The sequence below is a fragment of the Populus nigra genome, chromosome 9 (genome assembly GCF_951802175.1).
Source record: "Populus nigra chromosome 9, ddPopNigr1.1, whole genome shotgun sequence".
Classification (NCBI taxonomy): Eukaryota; Viridiplantae; Streptophyta; class Magnoliopsida; order Malpighiales; family Salicaceae; genus Populus; species Populus nigra.
In genome coordinates this window covers 2,169,615-2,188,686 of record NC_084860.1, presented here as the reverse complement: position 1 = coordinate 2,188,686, position 19,072 = coordinate 2,169,615, and the positions used below count along the sequence as shown (strand labels likewise).

General features: G+C 31.3%; 1 protein-coding gene across 3 annotated transcripts in view; it reads right to left on the bottom strand.

Annotated features, from left to right (window-relative positions):
* LOC133703014 (cysteine-rich receptor-like protein kinase 7) overlaps nt 1-11,270 on the bottom strand; it is a 30,782-nt gene extending 19,512 nt beyond the window's left edge. The window contains exons 1-7 of one of the 3 annotated variants that reach the window (XM_062127397.1): nt 10,200-11,270; nt 4,604-4,738; nt 4,282-4,403; nt 3,985-4,195; nt 3,613-3,850; nt 3,297-3,444; nt 2,723-3,193 (exon numbers count right to left, since the gene is read on the bottom strand). In XM_062127397.1, coding sequence (XP_061983381.1) covers nt 2,843-3,193; nt 3,297-3,444; nt 3,613-3,850; nt 3,985-4,195; nt 4,282-4,403; nt 4,604-4,738; nt 10,200-11,043 — 2,049 coding nt within the window. In that variant the 5' untranslated portion in view covers nt 11,044-11,270 and the 3' untranslated portion in view covers nt 2,723-2,842. Of the gene's footprint in view, nt 1-2,722; nt 3,194-3,296; nt 3,445-3,612; nt 3,851-3,984; nt 4,196-4,281; nt 4,404-4,603; nt 4,739-4,976; nt 5,985-10,199 lie in introns of those variants that run through there. The other 2 variants (XM_062127394.1, XM_062127395.1) reach the window with 2 other exon arrangements.
* Nucleotides 11,271-19,072: the final 7,802 nt, after the last annotated feature.

Here is a 19,072-nt window from a genome sequence, read left to right as displayed (position 1 = left end):
ATTACAATGATGATTTTGTTTATAGCAAAAAAAAAAACAAAAAAAAAAACTCTCTTAGAGAGTGGATAAAACAATTGAAGCTTATATCTTTATAACTCACTTAATAATACTTAAAATATTTGAAACAAAATCATCCTAATTGATATCAATGTAACGGTGTTGTCACGGTTAGTCCTAAATTGGTATTAATCCTATATAATACGTAACATTATGGTGCCTTTAAAAAATTAAATGTTAGGGAAAGAATAGAATTTCTGGCATCTTATTTTCAAGAAAAAGATCACGTTTAAAGATTTGTCACCTAGTATTATGGTCATCAGGAACCCTAACTACTTAATAGAGATTTTATGATATTGGATGGTTACGTAAAATGAAAGAAATTATCACCCTTTAAGCATCATACCTGAGGTAGGCTGAATTGCTAATTTTGTATTGAATTGCTAAGGGTTTGTTATATTATGCTACTGATGATAATATTCCTAACTCTAGCATCAGTGAATATTCAACTACAGATACTTTCAACTCTAGTGTTGATAAATATTACGTAACAAAAAAAACATATAGTATTCTTACATCTAGCATCAGTGAATAAACTAGTAAAATAAATTTAAAACAATACATACATATTTTTTATTTTAATTTTTTTTACAAGAAAAAAAATTATATCATATATCGGAGTTGCATTTCACCGTAAAAATTCATAGATCAAATATGCATTATATCTAAAACAAAACAACCCGAAAAAAAGTGCAGGGTATCAATAAATAAATCAACTAAGATCTTCAATTTTTTCTGGAATTTTTTGATATAAAAAAGAGTTTGTTTGACAAAATATCAAAAAATAAAAAGAGTGAAATTAAAGAGGTGAAACATAAAAGTATGTTTGGCCCAAAACAAATTGAACCGGCGGGGCTGAGACCTAATTCAGCCTCAGCTTTTTTTGGGCTGGGGGCTGCACTGGACCCAGCTGGTGACCCGGCTGGCCATTGCTTTTTTACCCGCAGGCGTGCGTGAACTGCTTACAAGAACATAGTAATTAAAATGCAAAGGGCAGGGAAAACGCAGGGAGGGCTGGCCGGCTGATGCTATTTTCTCCTCCTCTGTTTTCCTCTTGTTCTTCCTCTAGTCTTCTTTCTCTCTGCCCTCTTTTTTTGTTTTATGGGTTCCTTCCTCTTCTCTCATCTCTCTCTCTCTCTCTCTCTACTGTGTTTGCTCTGTTTTTTTTGTGTCACCTGTGTTTGTTCCTTATTTTCCCCTGGTTTCTTGGTTCTCTGTCTGTGTTTTCTATCCTCCTTTGTTCTATGTGTGTTTCCTCCTCACTGGTCTTCGTTTTTCTTTTTCTCTGTGTTCGCTCCCTACCTGGTTCTCTGGTTTATTTTTACTTGTCCGTCTTCTCCCCTGTGTTATGTCCTCCAATTCGTTCTCTGTTTTTGTTCTTTTTCGTTCCTCTATCCTCTGGTTTTCTCCCTGTTCTACCCCTCTGTTTCTTGGAATTTCCTCTGTTTGCGTCTTCCCCCAGCGTTTTCTCATCTGTCCCCTCGGTTCTATCCCCCGCCCCTTGTGGCTTTTCTCTGGCTTATATAAAGCCATAGAATGCCATGCGTTGGTAAGGCAAATGAAACGGACTCACAAGCCGTTACATTGATGATGGAGACGCATCGTGGGGCGCGGGGCGGCTTTTCCTCTTCCAGTTTGGTCTGCTTAAGAAGATGAACAGAGTCCAATGAAGCGGCGCCGTTTTGGGATGGGAATAGCCACAAGACCGTTGCATTGATAATATCTAGGATTGTTACACTCTTAAAAAAGAGATACAAAGGCTAATCGCTAAGGAATGTATCCAATAATTTATCAATAAAAGGGGGAAAACAAAAGGAACATTTTAATTGTACTATTAATATAAGATATAAAGATTTAAATAAACAGTAAAAATGAACACTTAATTCTAAATCTTCACTTTGAAAATATCTTCTAAAAAATAAAAATAATATTTATCTATTGTATTATTTTTTAAAAAATAGAAAACATTTCAAAATACTAACCTATTAATTATTATTTCAGATTATAGTTTTATAATTACTATTAAATTAATGTTTTATTTGAATTAAATATTCAAGTGATCATTTATAAAATGATTTCAACTCATATAGTGCATATTACTGGCTATATATATATATATATATATATATATATATATATATCAATTTCAATACATATTATCTCATGAAAAATAAAAAGGTTTCGTTATATTTTTTTCTCTTATATAAATGATTCCAATATTATACGTCAAATAAGAAAATATGAAAATCCATATCCTTTGATTTGATAAACAATTCGAGGGGCTTAATTAATTTTTAATTGTTAAGGGGCATAATCATGAAAACATGTTCTCTTTGTCTCTAATAACTTTATTTTTTCTATTTAGAAATGGTAACAAAATGCTATCTTTTTTTATAACAATAATACAGACTATTAAAAAAGAAAAATATTTCATCGCATAGTTATGTATGAATAATATAAATGTTGTCAAAAAATTGATGGACGAAACGCACAATCGCCCACTGGGATCAACTTGTCATTCAGCAATATTATTCAAACATCTGTGTGGAATCTCGATGTTCAATGTTTGTGACTGTCTCCACCCTTTCCCTTTTTTTCACATGTTTCTAGGATAATTAAATTTTATGTTTAATTTTATTAATCTAATTAGAAAAAATAAAAGTAATTGAAACCTCAAAAAAATAAAACATTGATACGATATCAAATATTTATCCCAATCCAAACATTCAAATGATTGACTGAAACCACAAAACTGGTTTTATATTAAATCTCTGCATCTAAACCATTATCTAGGATACAACTCAGTAATTGAAACCTCATTTTTGGACAAAGGGATAGCTACAGATTCAGATAGCGAGGACTCAGTCACCCTTGAACTATGCCCCATTGAGGATGACAGATCTGATTGATATGTGCTGCTGTTCATAAAAAATGCAGGTTGAGAAGGTATTTGCAATGTGAGGGAAGAGCTGCTTAGCATGAGAACTACTGAAGCCATTGTCGGCCTGTCAGCTACATTTTCTTGAACGCAGAGTAACCCAATGTGGATGCATCTCATCATTTCTGTTGCTGAGCCACTACTCAAAACGGGATCTATCATATCTTGAGCAGTCCCTTCCCTCCAGTTTCTCCATGCCTACAAAATTTATCCAAAGTGAATTCACAATATTGAAGGGCTTGCAGATATCCCTATAAAGCCTTAAATAACGTGTTTGATTTGTGGATTGTCCTGTACTTACATGGCTCAAAAGGTGCTCTATGTCATTTCCATTGCGAAAACTATTTTTTTTACCAGTCACAATCTCCAAAACTAGCACGCCGAAACTAAATACGTCTGACTTGACCGAGAAGTGTCCTTGCATTGCATATTCTGGAGCCATATAGCCACTGTTTATCATCAACGAAAAGTTTAATATTATAAGATTCGACAATGTTAACAATGTTTAACATCATTTATATTGTTGGGACTTTTCATTTCTTCTTCTTTGATACAATGCAATAAAGGATGAGCTTAATAAATGGTAATTATGCTGTTCATCATGTTCAGATACTTACTAGGTTCCCACAATTCTACTTGTATTGCCTTGAGTTTGATCCACTACGAACAACCTCGCCATGCCAAAATCTGAAATTTTCGGATTCATCTCTTCATCTAACAAAATGTTGCTGGCTTTGAGGTCACGATGAATGATTCGAAGTCGAGAATCCTCGTGAAGGTAAAGGAGCCCTCGAGCAATTCCTCCAATAATCTTGTAACGTCTTTCCCAGTTCAAATGCACACGCTTGATTGGATCTACATTTCAAGGAATCGCATGGCTCAATTTACTCAAGTGAAAGAGCACGAGAAATATTCATTTGAGCTTCTTATTTCGAAGGAGACTCAATTGCTTATAATACAATTGTAAATTAGCTGGTTCCTAGCCTTACCAAATATGAAGTGATCAAGGCTCGCATTAGGCATAAACTCATAGATAAGAAGCCTTTCAATTCCTTGCAAGCAGAAACCTAGAAGCCTGACTAAATTCCGGTGCTGGAGTCTTGCCACCAATAAGACTTCATTTTTGAATTCCAAATCTCCTTGCCCAGAGTCCTTAGAAAGTCTTTTCACAGCAATCTCTTGTCCGCTAGGAAGTGCTCCCTGAAATCATATCAATCCATTACTACCTGTATCATCTTGAGCATTGCGATTTAACTATATGTAAGTAGCAGTATATCCTTTACTACCTTGTAAACAGCACCAAATCCACCCTGTCCCAGCTTATTTTTCTCCGAAAAGTCCTCTGTTGCATCTCGAATGGTGCTGAATGCGAATTGCAATGATTCTGCACTTTCTATTTCGTCCCCAGCTTCAAAAGTTGAACAAGTTAGCATGCACGGAAACATAATTGCATTGGAAATTAAGGGAGTAACGTAAATCTACAAAGCTTCGCGTTATAAGCAATTCTACAGTTTGAGTGTAGGAATGGTAAGCAGTAAAAAGAGGACTCTAAGAGGCTAAAAAGCTTCGCGTTATGTCCTTAACCTTTCAAATAACTTCAGAAATTACCTTTAGCTTCCTCTTCCCCCTTCTGCTTCCTCCTGGCTCTTAAGAAGATGCAGACGCAAACTATAAGAATCACAGAAACAGCTATCGGAACAATGGAAATGATGATGATGGCATTTCTCTTCATGCCCTTCTTTCCTAAAAACCAGAAATGAAATCTGATTTACACATGTTTAGGCTGAATTGATAGATTTGTCTAATAACTAACAAGTAGTAACAGAGGAAGTTAAGTCAATATCAAAAGGTTAACTTCTAAATTGCTGGGAATAGATCCTTAATTGAATCGAATCTTTAACAGCCTAAACCCACATACTCAAATTCAAAATAGTTGAAGAAAAGTATTTCATCTAGTCATGCTTTAAGTTGTTGCCCATACCTTGTGAAGTTGAAGCTGGTGGTGGTGGGATTGAATTAGTCGAAGGGTGATAGAAAGGGTCTATCTCATACCTAAAATTACAGCTTGGATAAAAAACTCTTCCACCTTGTCTTGCATCACAACACTGTGGAATAAGTCCTGAAGCATTATACAGGCAATCCCTGCATTCCGAAGCAGATAAATCAGGAGTACACTGTACAAGTGCATATATTGTTTGAAAGTTTGGGGCAGCTATTTGATCCATTGCATACTTGTAACGAGAATCCCCTGCTGCTGCTTCATCTCTCAGCCTATCTAACAAGGTCATCCGTGACTGATTGAACCCGACTACATCAGAGACATGAACTCGATCATCATACACCCAAAAATAAGGTCCTTTCTCCATGCGATTAAATATGGAGCGGTTTGTGTAGCGTACCATACAATCATCTAACCCTCCAATTGCCTCCAAATATTTTGGACAGAGTCTTACCAGGGAATCACCAGCATTTCTTATGCAACTGCGGCAGGCATCAGGACTGATATCCGGTCTACAAAGTGCAATTGAATAGACTGTGTCCGCGTCTTGGCCGTTGGAAAAGTTGTAAAAGCCATTGTTTATTTCAGTGTTGGTGTAGATAGAGGTGAGGAGTTGATTGAGATTTGCCTGGTAATTACTGTTAGTGGTGTAGTTGCCCTTTCCTACACATTCTTTATATAACATCACAGGCTGGTCTGCTGGCTGCTGTACCTTCGCTAGAGCCAGAACTTTGACGAACAGAAGACAGAGAGAAAAAAGCAATCTGGAAGAAGCCATCGGTTTTTTTGCCTGCCTCTGAATCTGGTACAGTGATATGAAATGATCTTCCTAATTATCGAACATCTGGGAATTATTCAAAATAAATCTGGCTTGTGCATACAAGAATATTGGAATTCTTCGAACTAAAATGTCTCAATAAGTTAGTCTTAAAGATATGGTGGTATCCTCACCGAATTTGACAGACTTCGAAATAAAAAAAAACGAATATTAACATAGAAGCTCAAGACAAAATTGATTTAAATTAAATAGTAAAACCAATATTATTCAAGAACTAAAAATAACCATGCCAATCTTACATGCTTTATTTAATTTATAAGATTTTAATTTAATTATCCTCTTAACTTACAATTAAGGGCTTTTCGGATATAAAAAGTGGATTCAATAATATTTTCTTGAATGTGAGGTGAGAGGGCTTTGTCAAATATTTATTTTTCTTAGGTTACCTCAATAATTTCCTTAATACCTCAAATGAGTTATTGTATTCTACCCTTGAGAAAAGAAAAATTGTTTTCTCACCAAACTTGTTTCCTTAATACACATTGCCTATCACAAAAAGACAACAGACTCGCTCACATGCAACGGTTTTTAATTTCATAAACATCCAAGTATTGGAAGGGAAATGATTACTATCTCCGTGTGAAATTTTCTGTTGGTCTCTTTTTTGACTGCTTAATTTCTATGGAAAAAAATGGATTGGTCCCCCATCTTTTCAGAAAAATCTGGAAATTTCAAATACTCTGCAAAGACTCGTGGAAGACATGTGACATTGCCTTACACAACAAAGACTATAGACTCGTTCACATGGAACTAGTTGTTTGGTTTGAAGACTTGTGAATATGAATATTCTTGGAGAAACACAGAATTGTTGGTATATCCATTTTTTGGACAAGAAACAGAGTGTTGGAAATTCAAAATCAAAATTATTTTATCGGAACATAAGCTCACCATATTAGTAGATCATGAAAATTTAAACCAAAATTTTGAAATTTTGACTTGATAATTTTTAAAATTATAGGTCATTTCTTCTTTTACTTCTACCTAAACAATATTTAGTAATCAAATAAATTAAATGATATAATCTTTGGCCACCCTAGTATATCCTCTAGCAACATTAAATATTAATTAATTAGCCCATCCTGTGCCTTTAATGTTTCACATATTTTTCAAAGCTAACTTGTAGCAACATTAAATATTAATTAATAATCACAAAAAGAATGCTATAAGTGAAATGATGACTTTTGATGCTGCCATTGGCTGATACAAAAGTCATTTGGTTTGAAGACTCTGTCGCTAGGAACTCCTTGTTTGGTTTGAAGACTTGGCGACCTGAATTAATATTCATGGAGAAACACAAAATTGCCTGTCCACTTCCTCAGAAAAATTGGAACTACGTACAAGATGACCCACAGCAGAGTTGAAAATTCAAAACATGGAATAAATGGAGTCTCTGGTCAATGGCGAAGTCTCCCCTGGTATTTTAAGTCCAATTTTGTACATATAATTCAGTTCAGTCCCTTTTTCTCAAATTTATTCACAATTGGATCCTCGCTTCTCTTTCTCTCTCTCGAATGCATATTCTCGAAAAGGCTCATCAACCCAGGAGTCTAAAGTTAGCCATGTTTAAATCTTTTCAAATCTGAATCTGTAACTAACAAGCACCTCTCAAGCCATCTGATATACATCACTTGAAAACGTAATGGAGCAATAAGATTAATACTTCTCTTCTTATAAATTCTTCATGGAGCAATATACTTTCCCTATTTTTCACATAGAATTTTATAGGAATATATAGAATATTAGATCATGAAAAAATAAACCAAGATTTTGAAGCTTCTACTTGGTAATTATTGAAATTAAAGGACGTTTTCCTTTCTTCCATTTTATTTGTTTACCTACAAAATCATTAGTAATCAAATAAATTAATTATATGATGTAATCTTTGACCATCCTAGTATATTCTATAGTCACACCAAGTATTAAGAACCATATTACTCTACATGTCTCCTTAATTAGCCCATCCTATGCCTTTGATGTTTCACATATTAATTTGTCGAAGCTACGTTGTAGAATAGTTTTGCATTCTTTTATGTCGAACCATATTACTCTCAATTTTTGTCTTTTGTTTGCAAGGTCACATATACAGGTTGTATCCTGAGATTTAACACAAAGCTTGCTTTACCTCGTTCCTATGATAAAAGTTCTTTGTAATATATATACTTGTGAGTGCTTCCATAATTTCTATTTTTCTTTAAGCTTGTCATAATGAAATCTATTCACAGGTTACCATATATACTTTACATTTCGAGCCATGCTAACACTCCTAAAACTTGTTTGCATTTGTCACAAAGCATGCATGGTAGAAATTACACATTCTTTATTTTCCGAATAACAGAGGCATAAATTCCCAGAACTGTATCAAGACAAAATTCTTTGATGAAAGCTCAAGAAAAGTGTGACAATTCATTGAAGTTTAATTAAGTTAATTCAAATTTCTCTTATTTATTTAAAAATATTATCATCATTTGAATTTATTTTTTTTCATTAACGGAAAAAAATTTGGTCCAGCCAACAATAGCCATATTATTTTATAATCAAGATTGCAGTGTTGGAAATTCAAAACCAAAATTATTTTATAATCAAATAAAAACTTTGAAATTTCGACATAATAATTGTTAAAAATAGAGGTCATTTTCTTCTTCTCATTTTTGTCTACCCACACAATCTTTAATAATCAAATAAATTAAATTATGTAATCGTTGACCACTCTCGTATATCCTCGATCCAGCCGCATTGAATATTAATAACCAGATCTCCTTAATTAGCCCATCCTATGCCTTCAAGGCTTCACTCAATTCTTGTCTTTTGTCTATACATATAAAGGTTAGTAAGTGTCTAGAACCAAAGCTAACATTAAGAGACGTATGTTGATTTACTTTGTAGTTTTTGAAAGGTAATATCTATTTGTTATTTTAAAGCTTATGAATTTCTCCTCAATAATTAACTCCAACTCTTTTGTGATTGAGGTGTTTGAAATTATAGAAGTAATTGTTTTTTAAAATATTTTTTATTTAAAAATATATTAAAATATTTTTTTTAAAAAAATATTAATATTAATATATCAAAACGATTTAAAATTATTAAAAAAATTAAAATAAAAACAATTCAAATTTTAGCCAACGGCTAAGCAAACTCTATGCAAACGTTTTAAGTTATGTGCATGGATTTCTATAAAATTGAATTAATCAGTCTAAATTAAATACAGGATCTCTATAAATATCATTTTAAATTACAGATTGACCATTACAATGAGATCAGAAGGAATGGCAGAGATTTTATTTTCTAATAAATCTGCATATGAGTTTCCGCTTTTCCTAACATGAACAAAAAGCATTTCCTGGAGCTTCACTGGTTTGTTCTGACCAACACATTTCTTTCTCATGATGATGAAAGACAGACCGGTTCAGGAGTTGATACAGCCCTAGACTAAGGTTAAGCGTTGAGCGAGTTGATCTAAAAGTTGTCAAGTTAACCCATATTACAATTTAAAAAACCCTAAAACAATATCCTTTCAAGATTTTTTTTTATTTAAATAAACAATGTCATTTTGGTATAAAAAATAAAAACAAACCCTACCAAATCAAATTTCAAGTCAGCAAGTCGCCGAGTAAATTCAATCGAGTAAGACTATGGATTGGCCCCGCAGGGTTAGCTGGAGTTTGAAAACTAAAAGAACGAACTTTTTTAAGAAACTTGAGCTAAAAGCCCTACAACCAAATAGATAATATATCACTAGAGCTTCCCAGTTCCCTCAAGCCTCATAATTAATGCAAATGCAATCCCCTTGGAGTTATTTTGTCACACAATTCTTCCCATCACAAGAGGTATAATTTCATAAAGGAAATAAACAAGAGATCCTTGATTCAAACACAATTTAACAACTCGGAAATGCTACAATACGATGCTGACAACAATCATCCTCATCAAAATAAAACTACCAGAAGTGAAAACAACGATTCTCAGAGAGAAATTAACTTCAAAATAAATAAAAACTGATTGTCCAATCAACAATAAATTTATATTTATTGTGTCCATAATAAATACAGACAACAACTATATTTATTGTTTTAATCCGAGGAAGAAAGGGCTGCAAAATAAGAAAGTGAACATGATGTAGATGACTTGCTATCTGTCAAGCGGCTCATACATGCTGTAAGGACCTTAGAAGTAGCAATATTGGCAAAACGTTGGCAATGGTAGTTCGAACTATGGCCGATGTTTTAGCTGCAAAAAGATCAGAAAATTGCATGTGATTAGAGCATTTTATCATAACTGAATTAAATTTGGAAGCAGTTAAAATTTTACCATATTTGTTAACAGAACATATTCTGTAATGATTACTGCAGTACCTATTTTGGCCGCGGTACTGGCTCTTGGTGGCACTGCATCTGCTGTTGCTTGTGGTGGCGGTGGAAGGACTGAAAGTGGCGCTGGAGATGGTGACGGTGTCGTGGCTACAAGTTCATAGAAAGGGTCCTTTTCATATCGAAAGTGACAGCTAGGTGAAATCACCCTCCCTCCTTGCCTCTTATAACAGCATGTTGGAATCAATTTGATAGCTTGATTCAGGCAATCGCTGCATTGCTTCTGAGTCAAATCAGGAGTGCACTGAACAAGTGCATACATTTTTTGTTGAGAGTTTTCCGTGGTCGCATTTCCTGTTGCAAATTTTCTTCGTGAATCACCTAATGCTGCTAAATTAGTAAGATTGCCTAACAAAACATTTAGCTTCTCATAGAACTCTTTTTCGTCGGTCACGTTATTCAAGTTGTACATCCAAAAATGAGGCCCGAATTCCATACTGCCTACTATGAAACGGTTTGAATACCTTAACATACAATCATCATACCATATATAGGCCTCCTTTTGGTTTGGACAGAGTTGTGTAAGCACTTGTCTAGAATTAGTGATGCAACTTCGGCAGGTTTCGGGCTTTTTATCTCCTCTACAGAGTGAAATTGCGGTAACTTTGTCATTGTTTTGGCCATACGAGTCGTTGTAAAACCCATAGTCGATTTTGGTATTGGAAGAGAAGGAGGAAAGAAGGATATTGAGGTTTGATTTGTAGTCACTACTGTTAGTGAAGTTACCAGTTTCTGAACAAATGTGCTTAAGTTCTGGATCTGCTTGTGCAATAGAGAGGACAAGGAGGTTAATGAAAATGGGACAAAAAAAGAAAAGCAATTTTGATGCTGCCATAGCCATTGCCATTGCAGAACCTCACTTTCTCTTTGTGATTTTTATTGAGTGGCAGTAGGATTCCTTATAGTTTCAAGCATGGCACAGGTATTGGGTGGGAAATCTCCGAGTGAAATGGTGACTTTTCTGTTGGTCTACTCTCTACCTGCCTAATTTCTACGGAATAAATGGTCTGGTGTCCCATTTTTTGGAAATCTTGCAAAGACTCGTGGAAGTCTTGAACTATTTTGCTATCACTAAAGGCAACAGACTCGGTCACATGGAACTCCTTGTTTGGTTTGAAGACTTACCAACCTCAAAAACACAGAATTGCTTGTCGAATTACGGTAAAAACTTGGAACTACAATGTTGAGAATTCAAAGCATATAAGATAACAGGGTCAGGTCAATGGTGGAGTCTCCCAGCTTAGTATTTGAGTCCAATTTTGTACATATATATATTCTTGAAAAAGTTAAAAAATACTTTCCTTCACTTCACAAAAAATTTTACCGGAATAGAAGCTCCCCATATTAGATCTTGAAAAATTAAACTAAAATTTTAAGGTCTTAGATGTGATAGTTTAACTCGGATCAATGTAATATGTCATTATTTTTATATTTTTTAAAAAATATTATTCAATATTTCATCATATCCATATTTTTAAAAATTATTATCTAATATACATCATATTTTAAGTTCATGATTAATGTTTTTATTATTATTATTATAAAACACGATTAATATGTAATGTAGTGTGGCTAAATGATTTAGCAAAAGTTAAAACAAAGAGAGATCATATCGAGCTAGCATGACAATGATTATTATTTATTTTTTTGGTTATAATGGACTTGAAATTTTTATATTTATATTTTCTAATATATTTTTTTAGTTGATAACAAGAAAAAGGTAAGTGGAAAAGAACCTTTATGAGAAGTTGTGTTTTTGATGTAGCATCATAGTGCTAAATAACCTGAAACCTTCATAGATAACAAGTCTAAAAAAGTTGATGTAAGTATTTTTTATGTACTTTAATTATTATTTAAAATTAAAATGAATTTATTATTACGTTGAATTTTCTTGTATGAAAATTATAAAAAGAAGATGATTTCAAGATATAGAACTGATCGGGAAAATCATCCTTCATTTGATGAAGTAGTTTGGTGTGTGGCTATAAGAGGAGTTACAAATGGTAGAATATATGGTGTACGTGCTATGCCGAAATCCATGGTTAGTATAAATGCTTCATCACAATCTTACACGATGGAGTCAACACCTCATATTTCATCAATTCAGGCATTGAAAGAGCAAATAAAGAAAAGAGATAGTCATATTTTATCACTATAACAGAAGATGACTTCTGTCAAAAAATTTCACAGTAACATGGGATACCAAACTTGAACATCAAATATGGACCAAGGTATGTCGGCATCGATGAATTCATCTATGCCGTCACATATGACTCCACAAATGACGACACCAATGGATAAGTTGCTGATTGAATATATCCATTGTTGATTTATCTAGTCAGCAATGAAATTTCAGCAACAAATAAGTTGTTGCTAAAAATCAGCAATCGATAATCCATTGCTGAGAAATTAGTATATATTATTTGCATATGACATTATTGCTTGCTAATTCTATTGCTGATTTTTATCAGCTTTTTTTTAGTAGTGAGAGTGTAACACCTCTATCCTTCCCTTTAGAGGATGTTAAAACGTGGAAATTCTACAATAATTACACATTGCAACCAAATATGAGTTTTGTATCTTCTTATCATGGCAATTGTTTTGTGTTTATTTATATACATAATCATGCTCCTTTATTTATAAGTAGTTTTATTGAAAATTTGACAAAATTTCCTTTATAAGTGGACATATTACGTTATCGGCTATCTCATCCATTTCACAATCATTATCACGACCTTATTCATTCGTCTTACACTTTATTCCATATCATTTCAACTATAAATCAATCCCAAACTTGTGTATACATATTTCACTTTTCGATGATTTCATCATGTCCATTTCACAAGAACTTAAATATAAATAGATGTTAAGAAAGAAAATATATTTAATTTCATATACCTATTAACTTGAATTACATAGAAAGAGAACGAAAAATCTAAACACATATCTTAAGCTTCTTCTTTTTTTATCATGCACATGTTATGCTACCTTACTAAGTCTCTAATTAAATTATTTTACTACCTATACATGTATTTTATTTTATTTGAATTGAAATTGATATCTAGTATAAAACATGAGTATTTGATTTATACACACTATGAGAATTTATGCGAAGATATATATATCGACTTGCATTATAATATTTTACTTAAGAATTTCATTACATAAATCCGAACATAGATAGAACAATGTCATTAAGGAAAAAGAGATAATAAAAAGAGCTTTTAGTTTAGTTTACAAAATTAATTATATGTACAACAAAAGTTTTAAATCCTGAAGTTTGCCTACAACCTAACTTCTTGGCCCGCCGATACACAAAGATCCTGCAATAAAGATTTATTAAACATAAGTTTTCAAACACAATTTTTTTTCATAGTATGTACGATGACGATGAGGGTAATCATCCTTCTTATCCAATCATATAGAAGATTTCACGAATAATAGTTACACTTTCATAATAATACCACATTGAGGTATTATTATAGAAGTGTAACTATTAATACATTTGATTTATAGTTTTCGTTACAAAAAAGATTCAAAAAAATCAAAAACTCGTTTTATCAAATTAAGAACAATTACATGACAAATTCAAAGTTTAATTAGTTAAAGCAGGCATAAAAAAAAAACCTACAAAACACATCCCATAATAAAAACATGTCGTATATTGTAAGGGGATATAATAAATAAAAAAATAAATAAATAATACAGCTTTAACTTGAAAATCAGCCAACTGGAAAATATTTGTTGACTTGGGTCCGTTTGTTTGTTGGAAAGTAGTTTTATTTTGAAAAATAGTTTCCTTGGAAAATGAATTCCTAGAAAGTGAATTATTTTTCGATGTTTGGTAGCGTCATGAAAAATAAGTTGGAAAACACTTTCTAATGTTTAATTATGTTATGGAAAATGAGCTGAAAAATAGCTTATTAATGTTTTATTTTTTTTCAAGTTTATTAAAATAATGAGGAACGAATCTTACAAGTTAAAAAGTTGAATGAGAATGAAATTGAAAAAAATTTAATTTCATAAATTATCTCAAATAAAATAAATAATAATCAAAATAATGGAGATCAAATCTAACAAATAAAAAAATTAAAAGATGATGAAATTAAAATAATAATAATTACAATTTCATAAATTATTTCAAATAAAATAAGTAACAATCAAAAGAATAGAAACCAAATTTGATAGATAAAAAATTTCACTTAAAAAAAATAATAAGAGAAAAGCAAATAGCAATCATAAAAATAAGAACTAAAGTTAATATAAAAATAAAATTAAATCAAATTTTAAAGGATAAATTAAACAAAATATTTAAACAAAATATATATCGATCAAAAGTTTGAGGACCAAATTTAATATAATCAGCAAATAATATAATATTTCTAAATTTTTCACAACTTCTGAAAAGTGGTTTTTTTCCAAAATAAAAGAAAAATATTTTTCTAAAAATCAAATTAAATTTTATTTTAACTAAAAAATATTTTTCATTAATCAACTTTTCAAAAAACAAACAAAAATAAAACAAATTTAAAAAATAAATTTAAAAAAACAACTTCTCAAACAAACAAACACCCTCCCGAGAAACAAGATAGCCACACCCAAAGTGCTGTTGCCTTGAAAATGAAGGTATGGAATCTCTCACATGTAAAGTTCCGTTATTTTCAGGTATACTTTTCTTTGAAAAGAGCGTGGCAAACGCTGGAATTAATATTGCTTTGGCTGTAGGTGGGAAAGACTGGTTCAATACGAACAACTGAAGTGTCAGAACAGTAAATATGGGACCGGATCGTAGGACTCCTTTTTGGTTTGTCGTATGTCATTGACTTGGTTGTAAAGTTGACTGACTTCTTCCAAGCTTGCTTTTTTTTTTTCTTTTTTTTTGGAATAACGGGTAAATACAAAAACCATAACTTTTATTAACGGACAGACTCTGCAAAGGATTTCATGGTTACCGAAATCTCTTTTGAATTGTGCAGCTGCTTGACTGTTCATAAGCTACTGGATTTGATTGTTGATTGGAAAGGACTAAAATTAGAGTTTGGTTCCTTAGATTTATTAGATTATTAGATTTTTTTTAAGCACGTCATTAAAAAAAAAATATAGGGACATAGAACTTTATTTTTTTTCAGCATTTTGTTGTTAATATAGGAAGGACACGAAATTCATTCATATTATCTTATAAAAAGCTGAGAAAGTAATATAAGATTTTCTGCTAATTTATTTTACAAGCACTGTTAGAGATTGAATCTGGGCAATTTATCTACCATGTTTTTAATTAAAAGAAGAATTCATCTTGGTTTCTTGCAGGGGAAAAAAAATTGAGAGAAAAATTAATTCTTCTAACAGTAAATATAATTAAAAGAAGAATTTTTTTAAGCGCATAGTAACATCAGGTAAAATATAATCAGAAATAAAATTAAAATTGCGATCAAATTCTGTAAATATTACGTAATCAATAAAATACAATTAAAATTAAAAATTAAAATTAAATTTTTTTTTTCTATATCAGACCGAGTTTAATATATTTAATTTTAAATCAAATCCAATTCAGTCAAAAATCATACATTACTGTTTATGTGTTTATGTGAAGAGTGGAGTGACACTCCATGTTGACGTTAATAATAAAGTAATTCTACTGTATAGGTGTTTAATGAAAAGTGAAACTCTCTACTGCATGTGTCTGCAGGTTCGTGAAAAGCAGCTGTCGGTGTTTAATGAAAAGTGAAACTCTCCACTGCATGTGTTTGCATGTTCGTGGAAAGCAGCTGACTCTCCACTACATGTGTCTGCAGGTTCGTGAAAAGCAGCTGTTGGTGTTTAATGAAAAGTGAAACTCTCCACTGCATGTATCAGAAAAGTAATACACTGTGAGTGGAAAAAAAAGTGAAACAAGTGCAATGATTGTAGATGAATAATGATTTCCTCGTACCTTTTAACTTTATGTATAATTCTCCTCAATTCAAAAAAATAATAAATATTCTATTTTGTTTTTATATTTTAATTTTTTTTTAAAAAAATTAAATTTTGAAAAGTAAAAAAAAAATATTTTAAAAAATAAATCACTGTATTAGTGTGTGTAATTGTGGAAAATAAAAACGGGGAAAAAGTGATGTTGGTAGAGAGAAGTTTGGACTAATTCCTTTCCAATGTGACCGTAGATTTGAGGGAGTCATTATTATTCTTTTGTCAATACCAAAATATCAGTTCACATGTAAGGTTTTATCGTGGCAATTACTAACAACTTGCTGTCGATGGACTTTTTCAAAGCGAGATGACCTCTTCTTGACTCATTAACTTGGATCAAAATCATCTTTTCCTTCTAGTTAGGTTAACAGACTCTTGAAAGTAACATTACGGGAAGAAAATGAATGCAATCACCATGGAAAGTTGACTTCTTCACTGGAATGTGATACAATTCGGCCTGATTTTTATCCCTTTCAGCCTAACACTAAATCCTGCTATCCTTACACTAAATCCTCATTTGTTGTTCTTTTATTTTATGATTACTAAAGCACATGTACTAAAGTTTTTTGTGTTTATATATAGTTCATAAGCTTCTAAAAAGATGAACTGTATTTTTATTTTTCAATAAACACTAACAGATCTCATATGCCCGAGACATGCATAAACTAGAAGGTTTATCTCTTTTTATAGAATTTCTAATTTCTATTGTTTTTCCACTGTAATGATTGTGAGAGAACTGAATTAAAATTTATTAACAAATTCTCTTATGAAAGTAGTCTCAAGAGCATGCTTATAATTAATCATTTTATCTCCATGTTAATATTTGCTGTTTTGTTACTGTGATAAATTATCTTTTTGAGTTTTTTGAGCATGTAACCTCCCGTTAATACATAATCGTCACTCTTAATTACCAGCTGATTCATATTGTTGCTTGTTTTTTAGATGGATATTCAGAAAGATTGGACACCAGATGAAGATTTATTTTCTTGATGCTGCTGCTGCTGGATTTATTTTGTTGGAATGTTTTGCTTAACCACTAGCTTGGAATGTTGCTGGTTGCTTGGTTTTCTTTGGCTGGTGAATTATCATGCAAATGTTTTGTTGTTGGATGTGGTCTATTGCTGACTTTTTGCTTGGTTTGCTCGAATTGGAATATGAAACTAAAAGCAATGCTACAATTTATTTTTGTTTAGAAAAACAAAAGGCTCAACCAAAAAAAGAAGCAAATTTGATAATGTCTAATTGGATTTTGTGAGATTTATTTACCAATGGAAAAAAACCAAGAAATATAGATAAAAAAACCTAAAATTTGATTAAAAAACCTATAAAAAACCTAAAAAAGAAGTTGGTTTTATTTAAAAAAACCTAAAAATTGATTAAAAAACCTATAAAAAAAACTAGATAAAAAATTGTTAAAGCCCAACTAACTAAATATAGGCCCATTTAAAAACCAAAAACAAGTCCATTTCATAGGTTTCTAGTTTTACTGATTTTTCATGACAAAATACCGGTCCAGCTATATCAAACTTATTCATGGTTCAATCTAGGTCATATTAATCAAGAAATATCATATCCCAGGTGGCTGAATTTTTTTGCTATGATTTATAATTTAACAAAACACTAAAAAAGAAGAATATTTTTTTAATAACAACCACCTCACAAATCATTATTTATTTTAATAATATTTTTTAAAATATAATTATTTTCATCCTACAACATTTAGTTTATTGAAAATTGAGATTTATAATTTATTTTAATTTTTTTATGAAGTTATCCCAACTTCATAATTCCTTATAATGAATTTAGCAAGTTAAACTTATTAATTTAATTTTTTTTTAATTAATTTTTTCTAGTTATCAACTATATAACTAACTATAGAAGCTAATTATAAGACATTAGCTATGATAGCTCTGGAAAATACTTATCAAATCAAATTATGACCCTATTAAATTGTGCCAATCAAATCTTTTATATGCTTAACAAAAGAAATGCATTTATCACTTTATTTGGAAGAAAAATATACAAAGACAAATCGAGATACATCACATCGACATTAAAAACCATGTAGCAAATTTATTCACCAAAATGACTAGTCAGCACAAAATCTGAAGAGATCAGAAGAAGACTAAACATGATTGCTAGATCAATGTTTAATTAGAGTATTCATTGAGAGGGAGAGTTGAAGTGATTACTGACATGATTTCTCTAGAAATATCTCTCGATCCAGGATTATTTTTTCTCCTACTTTCTAGATCTTTTTCTACACATGATTTATACATCTACCAACTACTACATGTATTTTAAGAATTTAAAATTGTAGATTTTTCGATAAATTGGTGTGAGAAACCAATATAAACAAGTATAAAAGAGAGGTCATTTCCTATTTTGTAAGTGCATGTTTTGTATTACAGTGTATCATACTTTTTAACAAATATTTTTCAATTAAAATATAATAAAATGATATTTTTTTATTTTATTTTTATCATAAATATATCAAAATTATCATAAACACATTTTAAAAGAAAATATCAACTTGATATTTTTCAAAAAATTAAAGCATGATGTGTCATCATGAAAGGGAGTAAGTGTAGTGAGTTGTTAGAATTGACGAGTGTTTCGTATTATATTATTAATATAATGTATTTGTGTCACTTCCAACACATACTTCACTTAAATAAGATATTATCATATTGATGCGAATTATATAATACCATAAGTAACAAATCTCTTATGGATTCATCTATTTGAATGTTAATGTCTCTGGTTCTACAATACCATATTTGTTCATCAAAATATACATAGTTTGTTCCTAAAATACTGTGTAGTTGTATGGGATCAAACGTGTCACAAACATGAAACCTAGTGAAGATCAAAGATCAAAACTCATCTATCAATGCACGAGACCAAATATG